This window comes from Chiroxiphia lanceolata, chromosome 20 (assembly GCF_009829145.1).
Source record: "Chiroxiphia lanceolata isolate bChiLan1 chromosome 20, bChiLan1.pri, whole genome shotgun sequence".
NCBI lineage: Eukaryota > Metazoa > Chordata > Aves > Passeriformes > Pipridae > Chiroxiphia > Chiroxiphia lanceolata.
In genome coordinates this window covers 7,901,882-7,928,489 of record NC_045656.1, presented here as the reverse complement: position 1 = coordinate 7,928,489, position 26,608 = coordinate 7,901,882, and the positions used below count along the sequence as shown (strand labels likewise).

The 26,608-nt window shown below is 40.0% G+C and overlaps 1 protein-coding gene across 3 annotated transcripts in view; it reads left to right on the top strand.

Moving 5' to 3' along the window:
- Window positions 1–26,608, top strand: part of NCOR1 (nuclear receptor corepressor 1) — a 60,583-nt gene that overhangs the window by 14,651 nt on the left and 19,324 nt on the right. For 2 of the 3 annotated variants that reach the window (XM_032707892.1, XM_032707891.1), the window contains exons 3-23: window positions 520–659; window positions 2,844–3,039; window positions 4,030–4,212; window positions 6,063–6,176; window positions 7,412–7,468; window positions 7,908–7,960; window positions 8,693–8,759; window positions 8,854–9,026; window positions 10,987–11,077; window positions 11,602–11,780; window positions 12,246–12,300; window positions 13,137–13,238; window positions 17,938–18,068; window positions 18,573–18,790; window positions 20,456–20,518; window positions 21,202–21,341; window positions 22,076–22,202; window positions 22,871–23,426; window positions 24,327–24,456; window positions 24,725–24,920; window positions 26,194–26,364. In XM_032707892.1, the coding sequence (XP_032563783.1) occupies window positions 520–659; window positions 2,844–3,039; window positions 4,030–4,212; window positions 6,063–6,176; window positions 7,412–7,468; window positions 7,908–7,960; window positions 8,693–8,759; window positions 8,854–9,026; window positions 10,987–11,077; window positions 11,602–11,780; window positions 12,246–12,300; window positions 13,137–13,238; window positions 17,938–18,068; window positions 18,573–18,790; window positions 20,456–20,518; window positions 21,202–21,341; window positions 22,076–22,202; window positions 22,871–23,426; window positions 24,327–24,456; window positions 24,725–24,920; window positions 26,194–26,364 (3,142 nt within the window). Of the gene's footprint in view, window positions 1–519; window positions 660–2,843; window positions 3,040–4,029; window positions 4,213–6,062; window positions 6,177–7,411; window positions 7,469–7,907; window positions 7,961–8,692; window positions 8,760–8,853; window positions 9,027–10,986; window positions 11,078–11,601; window positions 11,781–12,245; window positions 12,301–13,136; window positions 13,239–16,336; window positions 16,454–17,937; window positions 18,069–18,572; window positions 18,791–20,455; window positions 20,519–21,201; window positions 21,342–22,075; window positions 22,203–22,870; window positions 23,427–24,326; window positions 24,457–24,724; window positions 24,921–26,193; window positions 26,365–26,608 lie in introns of those variants that run through there. The other variant, XM_032707893.1, reaches the window with a different exon arrangement.

The following is a 26,608-nucleotide window of genomic DNA, read 5'->3' as shown; positions in this document are numbered from 1 at the left end:
CTTCTCTTTGTTAATGCCAGCTGCATGTAACTTTTAAAAGTGAGTATATACATATATACAAGTAAATTGTCCTGTACCTCACTCTGTATGTTACATCAATGGAAGATGCATGTCATTTGACTCTTAATCCTAATTAATAATGTCTGATGTAAAAATGTCTTGAGGTGATAACACAAGAAATTGCCTCGAGGTTGCTGAAATATATTCCCGTTTTACCACGTTGCAGTTGGATGTGCAAAACTGATTTTAAAGGGTATTTTTTAGAGGATATTCATCTGCTGCTGACTCATTTGTGTTTTGTTAGAAGTTGTTGATGGGTTGGGTGGAATTCTTAGTGTAAGTATTTAGTCTGTTTAAAACATTCAAAACTTTAGAACTGCCATGCGCAAACATTATTTTTTGAGCTGGAATAAGACTTGGTCGATCTGGTGTTGGTCTGTGTTTAACATCTTTGGAAACGATCATGGTCCTGTCTCCTCACCTTTGTTCTCACTAACCCCGGGAGTGTGTTTCCTTTAGGAATTCGCGGTTCCCGATTACCGTTCCTCCCACCTGGAAGTCAGTCAGGCCACCCAGCTCCTGCAGCAGCAGCAGCAACAGCAGCAGCAGCTTCGGCGCAGGCCTTCCCTGCTCTCGGAGTTCCACCCGGGCTCTGACAGGTGAGGCTGCTTGGGAAGCGTGTGAACACCAGTCTGTGTGTGAACACAGAGCCAGGGCTTTCTGTGGAGTTGGCTCTGATTTTTAAATGCAAAGGTTTGTTGACTTTCACAGTTTTTATCTAAATGCCTGACCCTCATTGGTGCTCCCCTGTTGTGGGAGTGGTGGAGCTGTTGTGTAATTCGGTCCCTCTGGTTTAACTAATACCTTTGTTTCTCGGGCAGGAAGTGACAGTGCTTCACTTTCCCACACCTCTCCTGACAGCACTGTCTGGAAACTGCCGAGAATCCGAGTGCACACTGCAAATGTTTCAATGCTGCTTGGGCTAAAAGTGTGTCCAGTTTGTACCTTTGGATAATTTAATTTTGCCGAGCAGGAGCAACGAGTGCAGGAGTTGTTGCACTGTGATTATTGCCTGTTCTGTTTCTTAAATTAGTCCTGGTTGTTCAACAGATGGTGTCTGTGTGGCTGGACAAGTAAGGAACAACAGAGCTAATGGGGTACTGGAGTTGTAAGAATTGTGAAGCACTGAGATGTGGCACCAAATGGACTTCTAGGCACAGAGAAGTAAATCAGTGTACACTGCTTTTAGCAGGACACTTGAGTGTCAGATCATTTGTTCTCAATGCCCTTTCTGTCAGTCTCATGTACCATTCCTGTCTCATGTAAGGAGAAGCGACTGATCTGGGGCCAGCAGGTTAACTGAGGACATGTGGAGTGGGCAGCTACAGTCAATCATATGTTGTAATTTGCTTTCACTTTGGTAATATCTTCCCTCTCAGTGCAGTGGGTCATTTCACAGTGGATATTGAGGAATATTCAGTGTGCATCATCATTACTGTACTGTTGGTAGGTTCAAGAAAGTTTTCAGACAGAGTGAGTATGTGCTTGAAGAATATTGAATGTACTCTGAACATCAAATTTGAAGAGTAAAAACCCACTACAGATTAGAATTATATTAACTGGATTGTAGTAAATTAGCAATATGTTAGGAATATGCTTCTGTTTAGGGGAGAGGTGAAAATGTGATTTATGCACTCAGTTCTTAAGCGTATTAGTCTGCTGATGTACAGTTGTAAGCAAGTGTTACTGCCTGTAACAACCTCTTTTTTTCTTGCACTCACTGCTTGTAAAAACCTCTTTTTACCTTGGACTCTTAGTAAGTGTATCTGTAGGAGCAACTTTATATGCTGGATTATTGCTCACAGTTTATTTTGGCTATAACTGACTGATCTGGTTCTGAACGAATACCCATGATGAATGTTATGTAAATACTGGTCTGGCTTAAAATCTCATTAGGATATTCCCAGAAATAACTCGATGATAGTGAAATCTGGGGCTTGCATGTTGCCTTCATCTCGTGTCAGCAAAATGTCAGTAAGGCTCTGTTTTAATGCTGAGAGTCGTAGCGGCTTTTAAAGTTCTCAAAACTCGAGTTTATAGCAGTAGTAAATCACCTCCCCAGACTGTAAATTTGTAAAAGCTTATTTGGGCTGCAGGAAGCTGCTGTCATCTCTTCAGTGGCACTTCATAGGAAGACGTGGAAGCATATGAGGCTCTTTTGTGGCCATCCTGTGCATTGCACTGGGAAGCAGCGAGGGATGCTGTTCTTGTGCATTTTTCTGAGAAGGAGGAGCCTTTAAATGACTCATGACTTGAATCAATGACTGTTTCTGTCATATAGTAGCATTTTAGTAGAGCTCAAATTCCAAATAGACTCACGGCTCATCCCAAACGTTCTGTGTATATTTAAAAATTATTTGACTGCAAAGTTGAAATAATGGGGCTGTTGTGGCCATCTTCAGTGGAATATAGTGCTGAATTTTTCTCATGGATTTTTTTTTTTCTGGTGTTTGTTATTTGAATCAGAGCTTTGATTTGAACAATCTCGTAGCAGTGCTGAGTTCTTTAAGGATTTGTAATCTGGGTACGAATTCCTATCATTGTAATGATAGGAGTGCCTTTAAACAAGATCTTTTAAGATTCAAGTTCACTTCCTCTTTTCCAGTGGATCTGAACTGTTGTATTTTTGAAGGTCATACTTAAAAACATTTATCTGCCCTACTGTTTAGAAGGAGCATCACTAAACTGAGTCTCCTTTATATGTCAAAAGGGCTGAGGATCACCAAATACTTTTCTTGTATCAAAAATATATATTTTATTGGTTTATCTCTTCTGTATATTAGGCCTCAGGAAAGGAGAACTGGATATGAACAGCAATTTCATCCAGGTCCATCTCAGACAGATCATGATTCACTGGAATCTAAGCGACCACGTCTTGAACAAGTCTCTGATTCCCATTTTCAGCGTGTCAGTGCAACTGCTGTCTTGCCTTTAGTACATCCTCTGCAGGAAGGGTTGAGATCTGCAGATATTAAGAAGGTAAAGCCACTTTCTGTGTTGATGGTGAAGGTGTAATTTTCTGTGCTGCAGTGAGCTAAGCAATTTTTTCTGTGAGGTGATTTTTTTATTTGTTTAGGTTCTTTCTTTAACCCCAGAAATTTGCTTTTATAAATTATCGGAAGCTGTGATTGTGAGTCACTGTTACTGTTTTTGTACAGTCTGCATCAAACACATTACAAAGACTGGAATTCTGAGTTGCCACTACTCTGTTAAGTCACTCAAACCTCAGTTGTAAAATGATTATAGCATAGTGCATGAGATATTTCTGTTTTTCAGTTGAAAGCTGCTGGCAAATGCATACAAGTCCATTTTTTCTGTGATTAACATTTGTATTGAATAGTCAAAATATTTCCTTCCACCCCCTTTCCCCTTTTAAGCATTTGAAATGAATCTGCTTATTTACATAACACTAATTATGCTTGTCACTGTCTCATTTTGGGTAAATCTAGGACAATCTAGTTTGGGGTGGATATTTTCTAGTGTAGATACTGCATATTAGAGCTAAGTTCAGGAGAACTTCACGTTTATAACCACAACTAACTCCAGATGTGCTTTATCAAGCTGGTCATGGTTATCTTCAAGAATATCCTCATCAGTTTATGAGATTATTGAGGGTGGCTCTTAAGTAACCCTTTCTTTAAAAGCAAAAGTTACTGTTTTCATTTATGAAGTTATATTTTAAAGAGGGAGACGTTTTAATCTTATTTTGCTTCCAAGGTAAATGTTGCAGTGTGGTGGTTTTTTTTAAAAGGTGGACTTTGAAATCACAGTATCATAAATGGGCTGTCAGTTAATTCTAAGGTGTTTAGTGCATTGTTAAAACTTTCACTTGGCTTCTCAACAGAGATATAGATAACTGAAAGTTGTTGTTATTTCCTGGGTGCGGGTTTGGTTACTGAGCACTCATTCCCATGTTATCATGTGACTGATTTTTCCCAATCTCCTCCCTTGTCTCCTGTCCCATGGAAGGACCCAGCTTTTGGAGGAAAGCATGAGGGACCATCTTCTCCAATTTCTGGTCAGCCTTGTGGGGAGGACCAAAATGCTTCACCTTCTAAGCTGTCAAAGGAAGAATTGATCCAGAGCATGGACCGCGTGGATCGTGAAATTGCGAAGGTTGAACAGCAAATCCTTAAACTGAAGAAAAAACAAGTAAGCATAGCAAAGCTGACAACTGCTGTTGGTATCTGCCAGTGCAAAAGGTGTGGAAGAACTTCATTTGGTGGTGGTGAATTTTGTGGTTACATGAACCAAGGGAAGGAGTTAAAAAGAGAAGGTTATGTGCACGATTTTGCCGTTTTAAAGAAGTTGGACATCGTGCAGTTTTAAACATTTTTGAAAGTAGGAGAAAGCCACACAGGAACACCAGCAATAGATGGTTTTATATTTGAAACTGCTGTTAGGTGACTGGTGAAACAAGGGCACTGTGACTGTAATTTCAGCTTTAGAGCTGCCTGCTGGCCGAGGGGAGGGTATCACCTTTCTTCTTTCGCAGTCTGCGCAAGGGGAGAATCCCTTGCCTGCATCTGCAAAACCAGAGCTTGTACATAAGTCCCTGGATCAGCTGCTTTCACAGGAGCAAGAGATCCTAACATCTGGAGCTAAGGTCAGCCTTGGGGGAAGTGTAGTAGGAGGGCTGTGAATAAACACAGAGAGCAGAGAAATAAAGGAGGAAATACCACTTTTTTTTTTTTTTTGTATGGTCCTGACTATGATTGGCATCAGAGAACTGCACTTCAACCATTGGAAGCAAAGGAAATATTTGCTGGCAGCAGTTGTTGCCTTCCCAGTAGTGTTGTGGCCAAGTAAACCCACCCTTCAATCAAGGCATCTGTTATTCATTGACAAAAACAAAGTCCTATTTTCCTTTTCCTTTTCTGACTTTCAAAGATCCAGATAGAAATAGTGCCAGCTTTACTTTTTTTCCTTTGTGTGAACTCTGGAGGAAATGAGAGTTATGCTGTAGGATTTGTTAACTTGTATGTTTTTATGGTCTGGAAGCATTTAATTATGTCTGAATTGTAATGACCTGTAAAGTGACCTCCAGCAGCAAACCAAAAAAGGATGTCACTGAGTACCTGTCTGTGTGTTAATGATGCTTATCTTTTTGTTTGTTCACTTTTCCACAAAATCAGCAAGTGTATCTCATCTCTGAAGGTTCATTTGTGCACATTTGTACGTGATTTGACTTTAAAAAAATTACAAAGTTGCTGTTGCAATAATTGAGCCCGTGTCTTGTGGCATTCTGCTAAAATGTTAGGGTCTGAATTCTTATGCAGCCTTAGAGCACAATCTTGCCAGGACTGTGGCAGAAGTTCTTTGCTGTATGTTTGTGGCAGGTATGGATGAAGGATATTTAAAAAATGGAGGTATTGCTGAACCAGATTTATTTGATGTGGAAGTAAATCACAGCAGTGTAGGAGCTGGGAAAGTATTACAGGGTGGGTTTTTGCTGTTGGTCTTTTTTTGCTTGTTTGATATTGTGACAGTCTTGGAACTTTAATACATGTGGAGTGGTTTATTTTTGCTGTGAAGTACATTTAGAATTATGTTCTCTGTGGAGTGTTAGAAGGACTTTTGTACCTTTTTAAACAATAAGACAGTAGTAATGATGGCACTTGAACATCTGCAATGTAGAAAGGCAGCTCTGTGACTTATTTTCCCTGTGAGAAGGCAGGTCTGGTGTAGCCATTCTCCAAAGGTCATATTTTTGTTTCAAGTTAATCATGATAAATTATGAAGTGACGGTGGCTTTAAATGTCAGGCTGAAACAAGTCTGGTGAGTCTTGTAAACAGTTAATTTGAGTTACCAACAGTACAAAAAATAGCCTTGTTATCATCCCTATGGGCATTTAAACCATTTCATTCATTCCTTGTGAGTGAAAGACCGAAGTAGGAGGCCGTGCTAACTGTTGATCAGATGCATGTTTTATCTCTGGTGACTAATTACTGGTGGGGGTGATGGGGTTTGGATGGCTGATTCTCTTTCTTTGGTCTCTTAGCAACAACTTGAAGAAGAAGCTGCTAAGCCTCCCGAGCCAGAGAGGCCCGTGTCCCCTCCTCCAGTGGAACAGAAGCACCGCAGTATTGTCCAGATCATTTACGATGAGAACCGGGTGAGTGGCCTTTGCAGTTCCCTGAGCGGGGCTGGGACTGACCCCGTGGGCTGCAGTTCATTGGGCCTTCATTTACTTCCCTGGGGCAAGTTCTGCTTCTTGTGTTTTATTGACTTGCCCACCCTTCTTTTAACGTTCATTTACTTCTTTAAATGAAAGACACTTGCATGACATTTTGATTCTTGATCGCAGGATCCTTCTATTTTCTAAGACCCACAGCTGTGGGTCTCATCCTTAGACCCCTGTGCTGAGATAGATATATATAGATACATACACATATATATATGTTTCTACATGTGTGTATGTGTGTAGATATGAAAAATGGTTCAGAAATTTATCCTGAATTCCCTATTCCTCACATCAAGCTCACAAGCTTGGCTGAAGACTCTATGTTTAAATGAGCTGAAGGGAAAAAACTGCACATGTTGTAAGATTCTGTGCCTTCTTTATAAACTCTGACTTCTGGCACTTCAGGTTTGGATAAATGGACAGATAGGCAGAAGTAGTTTAAGTGGTGAGAAAACACACATATTGCCAACAGTAGCAAAGTGCTTCCTACCTCTTTTCCCCATGGTAGTTTGAGATGAGGGAGTTGGGTATCTGGGGGTTTTGAAAGTATTGTGATCTTCTGTGAGAGTGGTACATGTTTGTTTAAGTTCCCAATTTTATTTTGTAGTTTAGAGGAACAGCTAATTTCTATTACAATAGACTACTTTCTAAAATTTGAGGAGGATTTTGTACAGTAGAACTGTGTCCCAAATGTTCCATACAACGTGTTCCCCCCTTCCCCCAGGAAGGGTCGGAATCATTTTGGGGCCTTTCCCTATTTTGTGTCTATATGTACACATGGATTCACACTCCCAGATTTGGCAGCTGGATAATTTTAGTCCCTTAATTCCATTTTTCAAAACTAACTATACTTAGTTTTACTGGATACCTTTCTTCCTCTTTGGCATTATTTGCTGTATTACTTATTAAGTGCATGTTCTTTTTGAGCTGCAGAGGTCAGGTTCTGCTTTTATGCTCTCTCAGCTTCCAGACATGGAGATCAGAGCAGGAACTGCACAATTCAAGTGCAAGTTTCTTTATTTGCTGAGGCAACATTGCAGAATTAGGTTAAGAAGGATCTCATATGGTCAGGCAGGGGTTTAGCAGCAGGCACAGAGTTCTGATACACATTTGACATTAACTTCAGAGGATTTACTCAGACCATACAAAAAAAATCTTATTTGCAGAAAAAAGCAGAAGAAGCTCACAAGATTTTTGAAGGGCTTGGTCCAAAAGTCGAACTGGTAAGTTGTGAACTTCTGGGTTTTTTTCTTTTTTTCTATTTTCTGTGTTGCCAGTTGCTCTAATTCTGTTGTGGTGAACAGCTGTAGTTCTGTGATTATGTATAAAGGAAGTGTGTGTTCAAATACACGGGTGAAATGTTGAGTGAGTTCATTGGCTGCATAAGTGTCATTTTTAAAGTAGATTTGAATCTGTTTGAGAGAATAGTTTGAAACAAAAAAAATTATATACAGAAGACTGCTATATACAGAAGTAGTTATAATCTAATTTTAAATAATGAATCTATGCTTTGTGTTGAATATCTTGTAGTCCCTTCAGATTGCTGCATCTCAGATTGAGTGCACTGTTGAATAGTAAAATACTGTTAAATGTATTGTACATACTTATAAATTTACATGCATTGAAAAGTACTAAGTGTATCTTTCTAATCCAAAATTGCAGCCACTTTACAACCAACCATCAGACACAAAGGTCTACCATGAAAACATCAAAACGTGAGTGCTTTAATATCTTGTCATTGTGCCATTTAAGGGATCTAAACTTAAACATTCACTCACATTTTTCATCCTTGTGTTTTCCAAATAGGATGTGTGAGCTTTAACCATAGTTAAAAGCTTCCAGTCCGTGTAACTGATTTCTTTGCTGTAAAGCAGTTCTGCAGGACATGAATTATATGTACTGAAGGGAGAGGGAGACACTAACTTTTCTTCTTGATTTAAAGACAAAAATAAATCATAAAAGTTGGCTTTAACTTTTTTAAGTCCTTTAAAAACTTCTCTTAAAAAAATTATTCTTGCTCCACTCCATCAAATAGATTTGTTCCAAAGTACTTATTTCTTGAATAATGTATTGTGAAACTCTTAACTTTAGGGCTGAATTGCAAATACTTTTTTCCCCCTAAAAGCATAGCAGCTTCAACCAAATTTACTCATTTTAGCATATTATCTCTCTCGAGGCAAAGGAGAGTAGCTGGCTTGAAATTGGAATCTTTTATGTCTCAATTGCTTATTCCAGCCATCTTCAAGAATCTCCTCTATGAAAAAATACAGTATTAGGTGATTTAGATAACGAGACTTCACTGGGAATTTGCCCTGTTTTCTACTCCTGAAAATACTATTCATAATAATGATCCCCCATCTAAAATTGATAGGGCTTTTGTTGAGGAGTTTTGAAGTGCTTGATCCTCATGAATAGTTCACTTTTTTCCCCCTAAATTTGTTTTCCAGAAACCAGGTGATGAGGAAAAAGCTGATATTATTCTTTAAAAGAAGAAACCATGCGAGAAAACAGCGGGTAAGGCCACCATTCCAGCAGCCTGCCCAGGTTCCATGGACTCATCACTTGGGGTGTTTTGCTTAGTTCAAGGTTTACTTTTGGAATTTAACAGGAACAGAAGATCTGTCAACGTTATGATCAGCTGATGGAGGCATGGGAGAAAAAAGTGGACAGGATAGAAAACAATCCCCGCAGGAAAGCCAAGGAGAGCAAAACACGGGAGTACTATGAGAAACAATTCCCAGAAATCCGGAAGCAAAGGGAACAGCAAGAACGATTCCAAAGGTATTGTCATGGATTTGAAATATTCCTGCGAAGTATCCCTTGGGTGTTAAGTTTTAGAATTATTTATAGTAATATTGTTTCAGTTTAATAGTGAAGTTTTATGCTCATCACTGTGTTCCTTAAAACAGAATATTAGTGGATCATCCAGGATCAAGTCAAATGTTCTTCCATTTGCTCACTCTGTTTCGTGGCATTGAGTTCAAGTTTCACCTCACATCCCAAGGATCTTCATGGCTTTATCTGCCCACTGTTCTACATCTGCCCTTCCCTGTCCCTCCCCATCAGCAGTGGCAGCCCCATCAGTTGGTGTCCTCTTGGGCTGCCACAGTGATGTCCACATTGTCCCTTTCCTATCTCCCTTTTTATATCTTTAAAAGTTTATAGAAGCCCCATATTTTCCAAAAGAAACACAGGAAAAGGGCTAATTAGCAGAGACTAGTTAGGTAGTGGTGCTCAAGAAGAGGTTTGTGGAGTTGGAATGAAGATAACTGGAGCACCAGCTTCACACGAGCCTGTTCATTTCGGGCAGACACCCTAATTTATACTTAATATTTTTCTGTCACTGGGTGTCTGTGTTACTCCTGTATTCCATGATCCCTGTATTCATTAGCCTACACACTCAAACCCCATTTGTCTTCTAAATTAACAGTTTGACTGATCTTTTGTTGTACTTGCCAGGTAATTTTATTCCAGACATTTTTTGCATTTTGAAATATGCAAGCTATGACAATTAAGTCCTTATTACTTAATTTTAATCTATCAGACATTTGTTAGATGGGAACTGTACAAGAAATCTAAAAAGGAATGAAGTGCAATTCATTTGAGAGTTCACTCTATCTGCAGTTCTGTAGGCAGTGCTTTAAATCAGAATTAGGTCAAGTTTGATTCGGTTGTGTTGAAATCTGTTTATCTAATGTTTGAAATCATTTTGATACACCTTGGAGAGTTCAAGCCCCATGAAGATTTAATCTCATCTCTTGTAACCATCTGCCTACAATACTTTATTTCATAAAACATGGGGAAAACAGAGAGTTTGCAATATATTGTGAAGGCTGCAAGATTTGAGGAATTCAGAAAAGAAAGAAGGAAACTGTTAGAATGGGAACAGCATCCTACACACAAGGAGCTTTCACTTCAAGAATATTATCATGTCTTTGTAATTGCAAACTCTTTACATTGTATTTCTGTTCTCTGATGTAATGGCATCTTTGTCTGTAGCTGTGCTGTAATACCATGGCTGTGTAAATACCAAGGGCTTTTTTATCAGGTTTTGTGCAAATGGATTAATTCCATAAAATCTTTGAGCAAATGCTGCAGATGTTTTGTCTCTCCAGTTAGCAGCGATTTTCATCTCTGAAATGCTTTTTTGATCCACATACTGTGATCTACCATTATGATGTTCCTTAAGTGTAAAGATCACAAGCTGAAAAATTCTTCCAAATTACGGCTCTCCCCGTTAATTCAAAATTTTCCTTTGTTGTAACAAGCCTCAGTGCTGTATTAGTAACTTGACCAAACTGATGAAAGGCAACTTTAGTGCGATTTCTTTTAAAAAATAAAAGATAGGCTCCTTCACAGTGTATGAGTTGTACTAATTAAGGTGATTAAGGTGATTTCTGTGCCACCGATGAATGTTTCTCATACTCAGCAGAAGAGCATTAATTTATCTAAAACACCTCCTTGCAGTGGAATTGGTGGTAACACCTTTTTTTTTTGTGTTGACTCAAGCAAGTCCTTCCTGCTGAGCTTTGCAAATTCACCTGTAAAACCGAGCAGTTGTTTGAGATGGCAGGACATGACAGAGTCTGTACTCTGAGACTGAGAAAGAACAGTCCTGCCTGATTTAAGAGAGTGGGAGCAGGATTTTAAGGAATTTTGGAGGTTGTCATGGTGTACAAAATCTGCAGATATAGCTCATATCCACTTTATCCTTACTCTTTCTGTTTTCCCCTCATTCCAGAGTTGGCCAAAGAGGGGCTGGCCTTTCAGCAACTATTGCTAGAAGTGAACACGAGATTTCGGAAATCATTGATGGACTCTCGGAGCAGGAGGTGAGGCTGTTGTCTGTTCTTTGCTATAGAAGCAAAGCCAATAAATATCTTTTTATTGGCAGTGAAAAGTTTCTTGCAGAGGATTTGTTTTTTTGATAAGAGAAACCTCTTGAGGATGGTTTGATAGAATCTGCGTGAAGTTTGGCTTGAAACAGGTCTTAGAAATACTTTTCTTTTGAGGGTTTTGCTTTCTAATTGTATCTGCCCTAGATTTTTCTCATTGCAGGCTTGCTGCAACCTAGTTTTTTTACAGCTGTAACAAACATGTGAAAACCCTTCCTTTCTAAAACCCTGCACCATTTTAGTTTTTCATCATTTGTGACACTGTTCCCTGTAGCTGATTGTGGGAATGTTCATAGCGACAACTTCTACAAGAGTAGTTAAACCGTGTACAAAAAGCAGTTTCAAACTGACTGTGAGTGTGTCCTGTGGGGGAGCTTGAAGAGTTGTGTAATTGAAGAACTGTAAACATCAGTAGCAACTTCTTGTTGTTCTTTACTTTGTCTTTTATTCTTTGCCTGTAGAATAATGAGAAGCAAATGCGTCAGCTCTCGGTCATCCCTCCCATGATGTTCGACGCAGAACAAAGACGAGTGAAGTTTATTAATATGAATGGTCTGATGGAGGATCCCATGAAAGTTTATAAAGACAGACAGTTCATGAATGTCTGGACCGACCACGAGAAAGAGATTTTTAAGGAAAAGTAATGACCTTTCTTATCTTTTATTTTTATTGCATCGTGATGACGATTAAGTGCTGAACCCCACAGTAAATATCAGCCAAATGCTGAAGCTTTTGTGCAGTAATATTGATAATATTTGATAATGTTCTTGGTTGGATGTAAGAAATACTGCAAAAGTTTTTAGACTTTTCAGCAGAAAAAAGCTCACATGTATTTAATCCTTAAAAACAAAATTCTCTCGAAAGTCCTTTAGTTCTGTGGAAAGATTAAAATGAGAAGAGTAGATCCATGATCTCATTACATCAGCTAATGAGTAATTTTAAATGCTTAGTTCTAAATCTGCACAATTTGAGAAGTGGGATTTTTAGACTAATTTCAGCCATGCAAATGAAAGGCTTGTGATGGAACAGATTGTTTGGAAGATTGCTTTGCTTATTTGATCGTGGATTATGTTGTTAAACTGAAATAATTTCTGATTTGTGAAAGGTTTGTCCAACATCCCAAGAACTTTGGTCTAATTGCTTCCTACCTGGAACGAAAGGTAAGACAGTTTTGAATATAAGTAGAGCCTAGGGTGGGATCCCTAATGTTCCAAATGTAAGTCATTCACCCCAGCATCATTTTCTCTTTCTGGAAAAAAAATATAATCCAAAAAAAGTTACTCCTTTGACAGCATTTTATAACCCCTGATCAGTAACACAATCAGTGTATGCAAACATTTAACAGAAGTTGGTGAAATTCCACTATTGGCAAGGAAAAAGGAAAATGGCCCTTTGGAAAAATCCAAAATTGGTGTAGTTTGGATGTTCTCTTGTTGAAGCAGGTAAAACTTTAATTGTCTCACTGCTTAGGGAGGACTTCACTGCCTCTGCTGAGCTGCTGTGCTGACCCAAGGAAATCTTCCCACCACCTTCTCAGTCAGTGGGATTCTACTGCTGGCTCAGTTAGTCTTGGAACTAACTTTGATCTTTAGGACTTGATTTTGATCTTTAGGACATGATTTTGCAGAATTCGTGTCAGAAGTAACGGAGAATTAGGATTTTTTAAGACTTACAGCAGAATCTCAAATGCCTACAGCTGCAGTGGCAAATAGAAGCTTTTAAACTTGCAGATTATCTGGTATGGATTAAATCATGCAGGCAGAAGTAGCTGAGGGATATTGTAAATACATGAGACTTGTGTTTAACACTGTAATTTTATGCACAGTTATGTTGTTATATTTGTGCATGAATTCACTTCCCTGCTGAGAAATCAAATCTAATAGTTATATCTTAGTCTGGGGGCTGAATATTGTAAGTGTTCAGAGAAATTAAAAGCTAACAACTTCCTTTTTCAATAGGAGTAAACCCCTTTTTTCTCCTGCTTTTTTTGCTTCAGAATGTTCCCGACTGTGTATTATATTATTATTTGACCAAGAAAAATGAAAATTATAAAGCCCTTGTGCGAAGGAATTATGGGAAACGCAGAGGAAGAAACCAGGTATCTTGAATTTATTCATCACTTGGGTTTTGCTATTTTATTGTTTCATATTTACAACTGTTTCCCTATCTGATATAGCAATATATTATATACATGGGAGGGAAATAATTATTTTTCCTTTACTGCATTCTTGCCCTTTTAAAATTTAAAGTAATCCTGACTTCAGGGGTGATCTTGGTTAGTTTGGTTTTAATTCTGTGAGGTATCTTCTTCCTTTGCACATTTGTTACTTGTTTTAATATGACAGTTCATTTTCTTTGAGGACCCTGCCATAGACACTGAAGTTGAATCCATCATTAAATCCTATTTGGAGCCGACAGAAATTAGGTTTAGCATGTGACTTGCAGTGGAAAATATATAATCACTTCATAATGTCAGTGTTTGTCAAAAGGCAGAAATTAATAGTGATCTTTATTTGGTGGTCAGGCTCAAAGTCAAACTGGAACTTCACAGGGAGAAGAAAGAGCCCAATTTAATGCATACAAGTAAAAAATTCTGCTGATTCAGGAATTATTCGTTTGGAAGCCTTTGGAGAGGAAAAGAGAAGCATATTATGTACCAAAACCTTATAAATACATGTGCTGGGCTACCAGGGTTAATGTGGATGTTGGAAAACACACACACACACACACACAAAAAGAGACTTTGGGACTGCACAGATCTGCACTGCAAAACAGCAAATGCAGTAAATATTACACCTCAGGGTATGTGAATCCTCTGTTCAGATACTGGAAGTTTTTTGAGTGTCCCAGTAAATGTGTTTTTTTTCATAAAATAGCTGCAAAGAGCTTCAACTGATCAGTTGATCCTGTTCAGTAGAAACAGCCCCTGGGTTGTGCCCCTGTGGTGCTGTTGTACATAAACCTTTTGGATTATGGGCTGATGTTCTACCAGAAGAGTCACCTCATGGGAGACTGACTTGTCTGTACTCACAAATTATGGATTGCTTGGGATAAGGTCACTGTCTCTGTGCACAGGATTTAGTTGGAGCTTCTGCTCTGGCTAATTTGAACTGCTGTGATGGGAGAAATTACTGGAAATAACCTGTATTTTGCCAGGACTTCTGTTAGGTTTTCTAAGCCTTGTAATGCTTTTTAGTAGGAGAAGGGAGTAGTTTGACTAGTGATGGGGCAGGACTGCAGCTAGAGTCTGGATGTTTGGCAAATGCAGAGAATATGGAAATAAAGAAGATTGTCCAGATGTGGACAATCCCTGTGGACCTTTGACACGGGTAGTGCTGCCACTTGAAGTGACTCTGTGTCTTATTCCATTGTGAAGTGAGATTGGTGTGATCACAGGAAATGTCACATGTTGAGTGAGATCTTTACTGGGTGCTGTTCTGCAGCTGTTCTGAGGGTGAGGAGACACAGCTGGCTCAGCTGTAGTGCAGTGTAACTGTAAGTTTTGAGACACTCAGAAGACCACACTGTATATTTAAATGTCTTTTCCACATTATTAAACTTTAGAATATTGGAACTGGTAGAATTCAAAATTTGGTTGGACTTTTCAATCCGTAAGTGGTTGCTTTCCTTGGACAACAAATATAAACCAGAAAGATTTTATTTCCAGCCTCAGACACAAGGGCAGGGATTTGTGAACTTAGCTCATTATAAAGGGAGGCCCAAGGTGCTCTGCCTGACTTTGTGAATGCTGATTTATGTGTGAGTAACTAAATACATGAGTTGGAACACTGAAGGTTCCTTCAGCTCAATTTACTTGCTCTCTGAATTTTAGCAGAGTTGTACTTCTTAATTGCTGGTTGTTGAAGCACATTAAGCACCACAGCAGATCACTAAACTTTGGGCAACTGCAGCAGGCTTAATGTGTGCTCTGCTGAGGGTGCAGGGGAGTGCCAGGCTTTTAGCTCTGAAGAGGGTTGGGGGATACTTCCTAACTCAAGGAAATACCCTCAGTGCTCTGAGTGGGAAATTTAATTGAAATTCAGAAGTCTTGTAGTTGGCATGTTTGTATTTCTTAATTTTATTAATGATTAGTTAGCAAGATCTATAACAGCTAGTAAAAAAGCACTTGAACTGCCTTGCTGGGCAGAACTTTATCTTACAGCTGCAGAATGCAGCTCACCCCCTTCCCCCTCCCATGCCCCAGCTTTGTTTGAAGCTGATATTTTTCATATCTCTCAGTAGCGACTTGAAACTTTCTTGCTGATTGGCAAACTCAAGTCGTGTAAGATTTATGAGGTGCTCCAGGATGGGCTTATGCCAATAACAGGTGCTTCAGCTTAAACTCTTTAAGAGTTCATATATTTTTGTAAATTAGCAAGTGGAATATTGAAGTGGAGAAAAGATTAATCACAGTGATGATGGTGAAATCCTTCAGAGAATGTAGTGAGCACAGCTTGACTCGGGTTTCAGTGTGGGGGCTTTCACTTGAGAGAAGCTGAATGCTGGACTGAGGATGTGAGGAGATGTAAAGCTAATTGAATTCTGATGCATTTTTGTCCTCAAATAGGTCTAGGAAATAGTTTTTATAAAATGCTGCCTGAACTGTTCTAGAATGTCACAGAATTGATTAAACAAGCATGTCTTAACCCAAAATTTGTCAAATGAAGAGCAAGTTTTTAACCTAGAATTGAGAGAAAGCATGACTGTGTGATGGTTTCACTGCCCCATCCCTAGAAGGACTCAAGGCCAGGTTGGACAGGGCTTGAAGCAACCTGCTCTAGTGGAAGGTGTCCCTACACCTGGCAAGCAGCTGGAATTAGATGATCCTTTGGGTGCCTTCAAACCCGAACCGTCCCGTGATTCTGTGATTATGGAGAATTCCTTAAATAACTCACTGGAAGGAGGTTTCTTTTAAGTAAAATTTTGTCTTTAATTTGGTAGGCGAGATGTGCAGGATGTGTTTGGGTGGCTGTGCAGAGCACAGCGTGTGAGGCTCAGCCCTGTCCGCGGGCAGCAGGTGCCGCGGGGCGCTGATGTGAGCAGACAGAAATTCGCCGCGTGTGTGTGACGGGGATCACCTCCGGTGACTCCGGGAGGATTAGAAGGGTGTATGTGAGAGGGGCAGCGCTGCTGGAGGCAGCTTAAGCGGCAGAATGACACCATTTCCTGGAATAAACACGTTGCTGGGTCGGGCAGCCTGCGCTGCAGAGCTGGGTGATGTCGCTGCTGGGGTGGGTTTTGTCCCCGTGCCCCGAGTTCAAGCCCGTCCCCTCGGGTGGCCGGTGGGAGTTTGAACAGCAGATGAATGTGCAGGTACGTCGCTGAGCGAGGCCTCCACTGCCTGAAGGTTTGTGTTTAACCTGCACTAGACCTGTTGATTCTGCATGTTCAATAAATTCACTGCGAAACAGAGAGCCGAGTTATTTTTAAGTGGGATGTTAAGTTAGCCAGGCAAGAGCAGGATTTGCAACAACTTATGTGTTTTGTAAGTGGATTGAATATAAAATACATTTTTACATTTTTTTGAATTAAAATGCATATTTTATGTTTCTTTTTTAAAATTAAAATACATATTTTATTTTTAAAATTTTTAGAATTTGCTTCTGAAAATGCAGGTTTTTTAACTCCCTGCTTTCCAGACCAATCTATCCAGCACAATGGGATTTATTTTAGCCTGTCTCTGACATCTTGCTTGAAGGAAATTTTTGCATTATCAAGTAATGCCACCATCCTAAATGCTATTAATTTGTAACAAAATTATAGTGGTTAGTGTTTGGGGTTTCTGCTCCAGTTCACATTATTAAAATGTCAAAAACAAGTCAGTTTTGTGACTATTTCCAGCCTCATTTTTGTCAGGGAAACAGTGACACCTGCTGCTGCACTCATTGGAAGGTTGATTCCTCTGTGAAAATGAAAAGCCTATTTGGAGGAATTTTTCAGTGGATTGTAAATTCTGAGTTAATGAAGTTCTAGAACAGCAATCTTGTAGTTCTGTCCTTTTCTTTCCATGAATTGCCACGTGTACTCTGGGTATCTGATACAAGCACAGTGCTTGCCGTGCCTGTAAAACTGTCATCCCAATAGAGACGTTTTTGTTTGGTGTTTTAATAATTCTAGGCTATAACTTTCTTTCTGTAAATTCACGGGAAATGTAAGTCTTAAATTCCTCACCCAATATTTTTAACAATTATATTCCTTAATTACTAATGACAGTTTTGAGAAGGTGACTTAGAGCTGGTCATAATTTTCGTGCTACAAGACCTTCTGCTCCCAAGTTGTAAGAGATCATGTTTCACTATTTTAAAATGCACAAAGTTAAAAATAAAATTTGAGAGGAGCGACACCGTTAACTACGTTGTCAGACCTCCCTGAGCACTTTTAAAACGTTCATTTTTAGTGTGGCACAACAGCCAGTGTATTCCTTGTACATGGTCACCTCTGTGCTCATGCTGCAGAAGCAGCCTGTACTTCCAGGGAATTTATAACATAAAATATCATATCTGAGTGGAGCAGAAGACACATAAGAGAAAATAAATGGAGAGGATGTATAGTTAATACATAGAAACTGGACATTCTGTGGCTGAGGGGACTTCTGAAGTCTGTGAGACAGTGCCTTGTGTTTGTTCTGTTTGAGGGTGCAGAGAGGTGTGATGGGTTTTGGCAGAGATATTCCACTGTTACACTGACCACTGTGCAGTGACTGTAACCAGATTATCAAGTGGGAGGTGAGGCAGCATCAGAGTTTGTGCTGCACCTTTCTGTGATCGAGTTACCACCTAAATCCCATTTTGTTTCAGCAACAGATTGCTCGTCCTTCTCAAGAAGAAAAGGTAGAAGAAAAGGTAGAAGAGGAAAAATCAGACAAATCAGAGAAAAAAGAGGAGGAAAAGAAAGATGAGGAGGAGAAGGATGAGAAGGAGGAATCTAAGTAAGTGTATATGTACTGAAATACAATCGTTCCCCCCTAGAATGTAGTTTTTTGCCAAGATCAGAACAGGATTTGCATTAGCCTGATAGTGAAATCTGGACTGAAAACTATTTCTGTTTAGGTTGGGTTTTGTGCATTAAACAATATTTTTTTGGACATACACATTTCTCTGTCTTGTTGACCTAATCAGACTGGTGGAAAAAGCAATGGGCTTATATTTTTTGTGCATGTAATAATCTCTGCATCTTGTTGGTTTGGGCTTTTTTGATATGTTCTATCACAGTGTTCATGTTTTCTTTGAAGTTGATAATATCACGTATCTCTGTTACTCTCCAGCAACTCAAAGTTGTGGGCAGTAAGTGAATTCTCTTTCACTGAAGGCATCTTTTGGGTTCGTGGAGTTTTGCTGGAGGTAGTTTGGGGTATTTTGTACATTGATATTCAGGAATATCGGCCCACAGTGGCTCTCTGAATTTGACTGAATCATATTGTAACTACTCCCAGAGAGAATACCAAAGAAAAGGACAAAACTGAAGTTGCACCAGAGGAAACTGAGGAAAGGGAGCAGGCGGCTCCTCGGGGCCGAAAAACCGCCAACAGCCAAGGTCGGCGTAAGGGCAGAATCACCAGATCAATGACAAATGAAGCTGCACAAGCAAATGCTGCTGCAGCTGCAGCCACTGAAGAACCACCTCCGCCTCTCCCACCCCCACCAGAACCCTGTGAGTAGCATTTACAGGACACGGGGACCCATCTGCTCGTCAGGCTCTTCCCTGGCACGGGGCTGTTTGCCGGGCACGCAGTGCACTTCTTTTTTGCTGTTCAGAGTGACATCTTTATTCTTAGCCCTGTTTATAATTTTGTGACTGTGCAGAACTGTTGAACTTCACGAGCGTGACTTCATGAATAGTGTATGTGTGATCAGATGACTGTCAGAACCGTGTGAGGGGGAGCAAAGGCAGTTCAGCCTTTCTGTGGTAACCACCTTTTCTCTCTGTGCGGGTTCGTGACGGGTCTGTAGAGCTCCAGGTGCCTGTGGCACAGATTGACTTACAGGCTGTAGCTCACAGAGAATATTGTTGAATAAGTAGGTCTGATATTTGAGCACTTCAGGGAGTTTCATAAGCTGAAATAGAGCTTAGCAAGTCGTTGGTTTTGCATTGGATGGCAAAAGGCTTTTTTAGAATAAAATGTTACTTTCTTGGCTCATATGCTTAAAAAAACACAATGCAGTCTCTGGCTGTATTTTGGAAAAGGCTGACTTAATTTGTGGTGGTGCAGAAATACCAGAATACCTTGTGGTTGGTAAATAATTATCCAGGATGGCAGAGCAGTTTTTTTTTTTTTCTTGCAGTGCTCTACTGTGGCAAAGTTTGTTACTCCTTGTGCTTCAGCTGGGTAGTTACAGGCCAGGGCTGTTCTAGAGCTTGTAACAAATCTTTTGTTGCTCAGATATTCAGGATATCCTAAAGAACAGAGTAAGTGGGCAAATGAGTTCTTGTATAACTAAACACCAGAGATTGTGGTGGGCATTCTTGCTCAGTTGGTACAGTGGGTTTTGTCAGCAGCTAGACTGAGGCAGTAGGAGGTTTTGCTTTTAGTTTGTTTCATTTTATAACCATTTTTGCAGGGTTTTCTGGAAAATCCAAAATAGCTTTTTGGTGGATCAGATACTTTATAGTGCCCCACTTTTGCTGTTTGTTAATGGAAGTTGTTGCAGGGTCTGTGTTCCATGTTGTGTGTAATGGTAGATTTTATGGAAAGGAAATGGAGGCTGGTGCAGGTCAGTGCTGTTCAGAAATTTAAACAGGATGATATAAAATCCAGAGGAATGAATGAAAAGCACTTTGCACTGCATCATTGTTAGTTTCCTGCTTGTTTTTACTTACTGGGGTTTTTTGTTTTCTTTTATTTTTCTCCATTTGTCCAACTGGGGACTCAGTGAATACAAGAACAGTAGATTTCTTGACACCCACTCACCAATAAATAACCATTCCAGTCCTTTCTGCAGCAGTCAGTGAAACAGGATTGAACTAGCTTAGAGCATGTTGGATTGCTGCTTTTAATAGTTGATGGTAATTATTGACATTTTAAATAAAATTGTAGTGATAAATACAGCTAAGTCACTTACTTGACAGACAATTAATCATAGTTTTGTAGACAGAACAGTTTTGAACAGTTTTCTCTGCTGAGATTGTGGTAGTTCCTCCTATATCTCTAACTTGGTTTAATGGAGATTTACTGCTTCCCTCTGACAAGAGCAGCTTTCCCAAGTGACTTGAGCAAGCCATAATGTGAATAGATTTGTTGACTATGGGATGCATAATTGGTGCTATAATAGTGAATCCTGTTCTTTTCTCTGCTCAGTGTCTTTGTTTCTCTTTCAGCTTCTGCAGAGCCTGTGGAGACATCCCGCTGGACAGAAGAAGAAATGGAAGTTGCTAAGAAAGGTAAAGCTTGTAAAGCTTTTGGCTTCCTTCTGGATACTTGTATTTACAAAATTTCGAGAATTTACTGAATTACTGAATACAGTCGCTGTGATTTTTGCCAACATTAGGCTGAATAAATGATTTGAAAATTGCTGTTGATTTTTTTCTAAAGAAAAAAGGAAAATCAAACATCTTTAACAGACAAAATAATCTTTTGAGACTCATGTTGACTCTCTTCATGTGGGCTACTTAGAACTGTCTGATATTGTACTTGGTCCACAGAAGACTTTGGAACAGATGTGCAGGTATTTGTCATATGACAATTTTCAAGGTAACAAGTTTGTAAGATACAAAAGAAATTTTTGTAAAAGACATTCTTTTAACAGGGAAGCTATAATGTAGTTTAAAACTTGACTACGCATTTAGCAGACACTGTTACCTGTGAATTTTATGCATAAAATCAGAATTTTTGCAGAAGTGTCACATGTTGGCAACAGCAAAGACAAAAAAGCAGACATCCAGGTTGACACAGCTTTTCTTCACCCCATAAGTCCTTATCAAATACATTATCATGGTGTTGTTCTCTTAAGGACAGCAGTTCTTCTTAATCTTACCTCCCCACAGGCATTGTTGTTCCATTGATTTGGGTTTGGATAGCTGAGTTATTTATCATAGTAACTGTTGGTTCTTATATGTTTGAACAGGTCTAGTGGAACATGGGCGAAACTGGGCAGCAATTGCCAAAATGGTTGGGACAAAAAGCGAAGCTCAGTGTAAGAACTTCTACTTCAACTATAAAAGGAGACACAACCTGGACAGCCTCCTCCAACAGCACAAACAGAAGGTGAGTGCAGTGGGCACTGAATGATTTGCAGGGGAAAACTTGGCACCTTTCTGAAGTCTTTCATCACACTTCACTAACACTGTTCTGCAGTCGCCACTTGTTTCCTTTTCTACTTGTTTTTGTGTTGTGACATAAATCTCGTAGAAAGGGCAGCTGGTGCTCACTGACCTGTGATACTCATCATTTCTTGCTTTAAAATGCAATAGAAAGTTTTCTGTCAGATAAAACAGTCAAGCCTGAAGAGTTCTTTGGTGCCCTGAAATCCACATTCCTCATCAGTACATCAGCAGCTGTAGATGTTCAGGTCATCGCTGCAGAACAGTTCCTTGACACACAGTAATCACTGACCTTATAAAACAGAGCAGGAGAGTTGATAGAAGTCCAGAAACTGAAAGTTTTGGGGCATCTGAAGTAGAATCCTGTGTGTTGGAGTCCTCTAAACTGCAGTGTTATCCTGTTCTTCTCTTACTGAAGTGAAGAGCATCAGTGTCTGCTGCAGCAGTTCTGTTGTCCCCTAGACACACCATGGGACAGTGATTTCTTCCCAAACTTGTTTTTGATCAGGAGCAGCAAAAGCTGGCCTGAAGTTGAAAGAGTTTCCCCTTGTGAATGACTGTGCTAAATAGAGATTCTCTGTCTTTCGTTGCAACCTCAGACTGGTAGATGAGAATGCCTGTAAAAGGCAGTAACACTGGCAAATTCTCAGTACCTTGTCAATGCTGTGTCTTGCTCAGTCTTCGCGAAGGCCCCGTGAGGAGCGAGATGTGTCACAGTGCGAGAGTGTGGCTTCGACTGTGTCAGCTCAGGAGGATGAAGATATTGAAGCATCTAATGAAGAAGAGAACCCAGAAGACAGTGAAGGTAACTTTTCTGGGAAGGAAACTTGTGTGTGCACAGAAAGGAACCTAAACTTTGTGCCCGTTACATGCTCAGAACTCTGGGTTCCACTGCATGATGTGCTGTTCAAATGTTACCTTTCAGTTGGATTTCAGCTACTGGAACTCGCTCAGGGGGAAAAAGCATTCTTAGTATTGAGCAGCCTAAAGATGTTACTCTTTATTGTTTTGAGATGCTTTGATTATGCTGTCATCTAGAGTGTTGAAACAAGGTGAATCAAATGTGTGTAACCTTTGGTAGCTGATAGTCTCAGTAAAGCATCAGACAAGCAAATTCAAGTGGTGTTTTTTTGTTGTGGTTTTTTTATAGATATTTGTTGGCTGCAACTGCTAATAATTATAGGCACTCAACATCAGTCAGTCTTGGCTGATCTTTTGTAGAGCAATAGGCAATAGAATTCGTAAACAAGGAATGAGAGAATATGACTAAGTGTTGGGATTTTGGTTTTCAATTGTTGGTATTTTTTAGTTGCAGTGGGGGTGAGTGTAACTCAGCAAATTGTCCATTTCTTTAAGAAGTCAAAATGAATTGTTTTGCAGATGGGTAGGTTAGAATTGATGGATCCTTATTGCACCCAGTTTGTTAGATCTCACTGACCTTGGATCTTTATACCAAAACATTTTTTTCCCCAGGTGCTGAAAATAGTTCTGATACAGAAAGTGCTCCATCTCCAACTCCAGCAGAACCTGCTAAACCAAGTGAAGAAGCTCCATCTGAAGGTGCTGCTCCGAAGGTAACCACTGAGGCCCCAGCAGAGCAAGAATCTGCCATTAAACCTGCAGCCAGCACATCTCCCTCCTTAACAGCCCAAAGTGTATCAACAGCTGAAACTCAGAACCCTGAGCCACAGGTTAAGGAAGAAATAAACAATGAGGCAGAAGAGCCCATGGAGGTTGACAGTAGAAGCCACACAGCTGAAGCCAAGCCTGTGATTACTCTTCCTGTTCATACCAAAGTAGAACCTGTAGAGACTGAAATGAGGCTACCAGAGAACATTCAAGTGAAAATAGAGAGTGATACCAAAGAGAGAGAGATGGAGAAACCCAAGGAAAAGTCCGAACCGGAGGAGATGGATTACAGTCTGTCACAACAAGTTAACACAGCAAGGCAAGAATCCCATTCTGACAACGATTCGAGTGCCACCTGTAGTGCTGATGAGGAGGTTGATGGAGAACCTGACAGACAGGGGTGAGTTCAACTGTTTAGTGTTCAAATACTGACATCTTTAAGAAATTGTTTAAAAAGTGGTTTTACTTGATAGTGATCCAAAAACTGTCATCGGTAGAGAAAGGGAAAGAATTTCTAAGGGGTCTTTGCTGGAAGTGCAGCAGAGGGAAATACTGATTTACAATTTTAAGGAAAAGGTGAAAGAAGGGTCTGCTAAGGCAGGTAAGGCAAAAGTCTGTGGTGACAGAGTTTTGGAACCATTTATCTTTTGGGAATGGCTGTCACCACAAAGGATATTTGAAGTCTTCTCAATATTCTGTTGGTGCAGTTCCTGTGTATCCCCAGTGCAGCTTTGGAGCCAATGCCCCCTCCCTCTTACTGGTCTTAATATACACCCAGTACTAGGGAGAGATGTTAAATGTCAAAAGTATCCAGTGTCATGTAGTACATGTGGTCTTTGGAAGAGTGCAGGTTTTCTGCGCTCTCTTGCCTCTTCAGACATCATCTTTCCACAAATGTCTTAGCCCTCCATGTGAAATTATTCTGTTGTAGACTGCTGTAGACTGCTTTATTTTCTGTGGACTAAATATATCTAGAGCTTCCTGACTGTAGTGATTTTCCAAAGCATTCTTTATAAAAAAGGTTGCACTGTTGTAGTACTGCATACATAAATTGCTGATTAGGGAGATTCTAACACTTATTTTGGTATTTCTGTGTATTATGAAAATATAGCCACATCTGTTGCCTATTCTACCAGATGTGCTATGGGACAAAACACAACAATCTGATTTTTTTTCAGCTATTTATCCAGCATGTTAAATATGTTGTTTTTTTGAAGTTGAGAGCTGTGCCTGAAATTTTTTTAACGTGTTTAATCTTGGTCCTTTTGGTGATATTTTTCCCATCTATCCCTTTCTCCAGTATCTTCAGCAGAGAGTCAAAGCCCTCACTGTTAAATCCCACTGGGTCAATACTGGTATCATCCACAATAAAACAGGGGCAGATGGACCTGCAACAGCTTCACCACCGAGCTGCCGTCATCCCACCCATGGTACGGGAGTGTTTGTTGTCCCTAAAACTGGAGCAAAAAAAACCCCAAAAAAACCCCATGAAACAAATGAAGAAATATATAATTTGCTTTATTATCATAATGTTGAGGGTAAATTAGGTTAAGTACAACCGAATATGAAAGGAATAGCTTAAAAACAGGGGTGGGCTGTTGGAAACACTCAGACTGCAGCTGCTGCAGTGGGGGAATTGAGCTCCACAGTTGCTCCTGTGTTGATGTGCCTGATGTTAACACCTTCCCATCCCTGCAGGTCTCCTGCAGCCCCTGCCCTGTCCCTGTTGGCACCCCAGTGAGTGGTTATGCTCTGTACCAGCGGCACATCAAAGCCATGCACGAGTCAGCGCTGCTGGAGGAGCAGCGCCAGCGCCAGGAGCAGCTGGATATGGAATATCGGAGCGCTGTGAGCCCCTGTGGCCCTTCCAAGAGCCCTAGTGTTGAGTGGGAAGGTGGGTGTTCTCACACCTGTCCTGGGATAACCCCGTGTTTTATGTACATGTGTTACCCTGGTGCCTCACAGGAGAATGAAAGTTTAGTGTACTGATAATTAACTGTTCCTTTCTGGTGGCTCTTGGCTGAAGGAACCTGTACAATGTCACAGGGAAATAAACTGAGTAAGATTCATGTGCTGAATGTTACAGTGTTAGAGATACCACAGTTGCATAATTCTGCACTTTTAGATTTTATATTCTCACGTGTTGCTGCTGTTGCCCACACAATATATGAACTTAAACCATTGTGCTCTTTGAAACTCAAATATTCTGTATTTAAATGCGTAATGATTTTAAATTATGTTATGAAAATGCTTCACCTTAATTACTTTTACCAAAGTAAAATGAAAGAAAGATAACCCTTTTTTTTTTTTGCCTTTTAAAATAGTGAGAAGGGAGCTTGTAGATTTGTGGAGAGGAGGGTAAGATTGTGGGTTTTGGAAGGTGTTTCTTTAGGTGGAAAGTTTGGAGTTGCTCAGAAGTATCATTTACTGCATGAATAACTCTTGGCATTGGCAGGAGGGTGTTATGAAGTGTGGGAAAGTTCTGGGAAGAAGTTGAATTGGCTTATGACAACCTACACAGGGCTTTACCATGATTAAAATAGTCAAGATCCTTTAGAAGGCTGTTATGGAGTGATTAGTGCCACCTTTCTTTGACTATGGAGGTTAAAGGTGTAACTTTACAGCTGGAGCAGACTTGTTCTGGCTTGTTATTTTGAATTCTTCAATTGTCCATTACCAAATAGAAGAAATTTCTGTAGTTCTGGTACAGGATTTTTAACTTCCTACATTCAAAAAAGAAATGGTTTTTTTCCCTTTATGGGCAATATCGGTATTTGAAATTTGATTTCAAATTTCTCTGGGCAAGCAAACAAAGAAAGGAGGAGTTCTGTCTGGTGGGACTGGCATGTAAGTCTGGCTTACCTTGCATGTAAACCTGGTTGATACACAGGATTTGGAAAGGAATCTTCTTTAAATGAAGTCTTTTTCAACAGTAGAGCCTTCATTTACTGTTTTTCACAGTAGTATGAGAAAGCTTTGGATATAGAAGTATAGACAGAAGAACACATTAAGTTAAATTTAATACTACTTTTTAATGGAAACATTTGTACCTGATGAGTGTCTCTGGCACTGGAGTAGGCCCTGTGTTAAAACTGCTGTAAATTTGACCTTTTGACTCCCAATTTCTAACACAGGGTTCTTCTCTCCTATAACTTCAACCTTCACAGGAAAACCAGTGGCCTACATGCCTTATGCTGAGGTCAAGCGAATAGAGCAGGAAGCACAAGTGCAAAATACAGCAACGAGGTCGGCATCACCCTACAGGTTGTCTCCAAGAGAAGTCAACAAAGCCTCTCCCCAACCTGAGATGAACACAGCCCGTTACAGTGTCCCACCAGGTAAAGATTGTCACGTACCAGAGCAAAGCATCCTCCTCCTTTGGAAGCTGGACTTGATGTAGGATCAGATTGTTCTCCAAACTCTTTGGGAATTAACACAAGAAAACTCATTGTTTTCTGTGCATGTAAATAGGTGCTCAGTATTTTTTTAGCTCCAATGAGGTATTTTTGTTCTGTATTGCTGCCTGAGCTGCGTGACATGTGTTTCATTAAAGGATGATCTGAAAAGTGTTAAACAGCATAA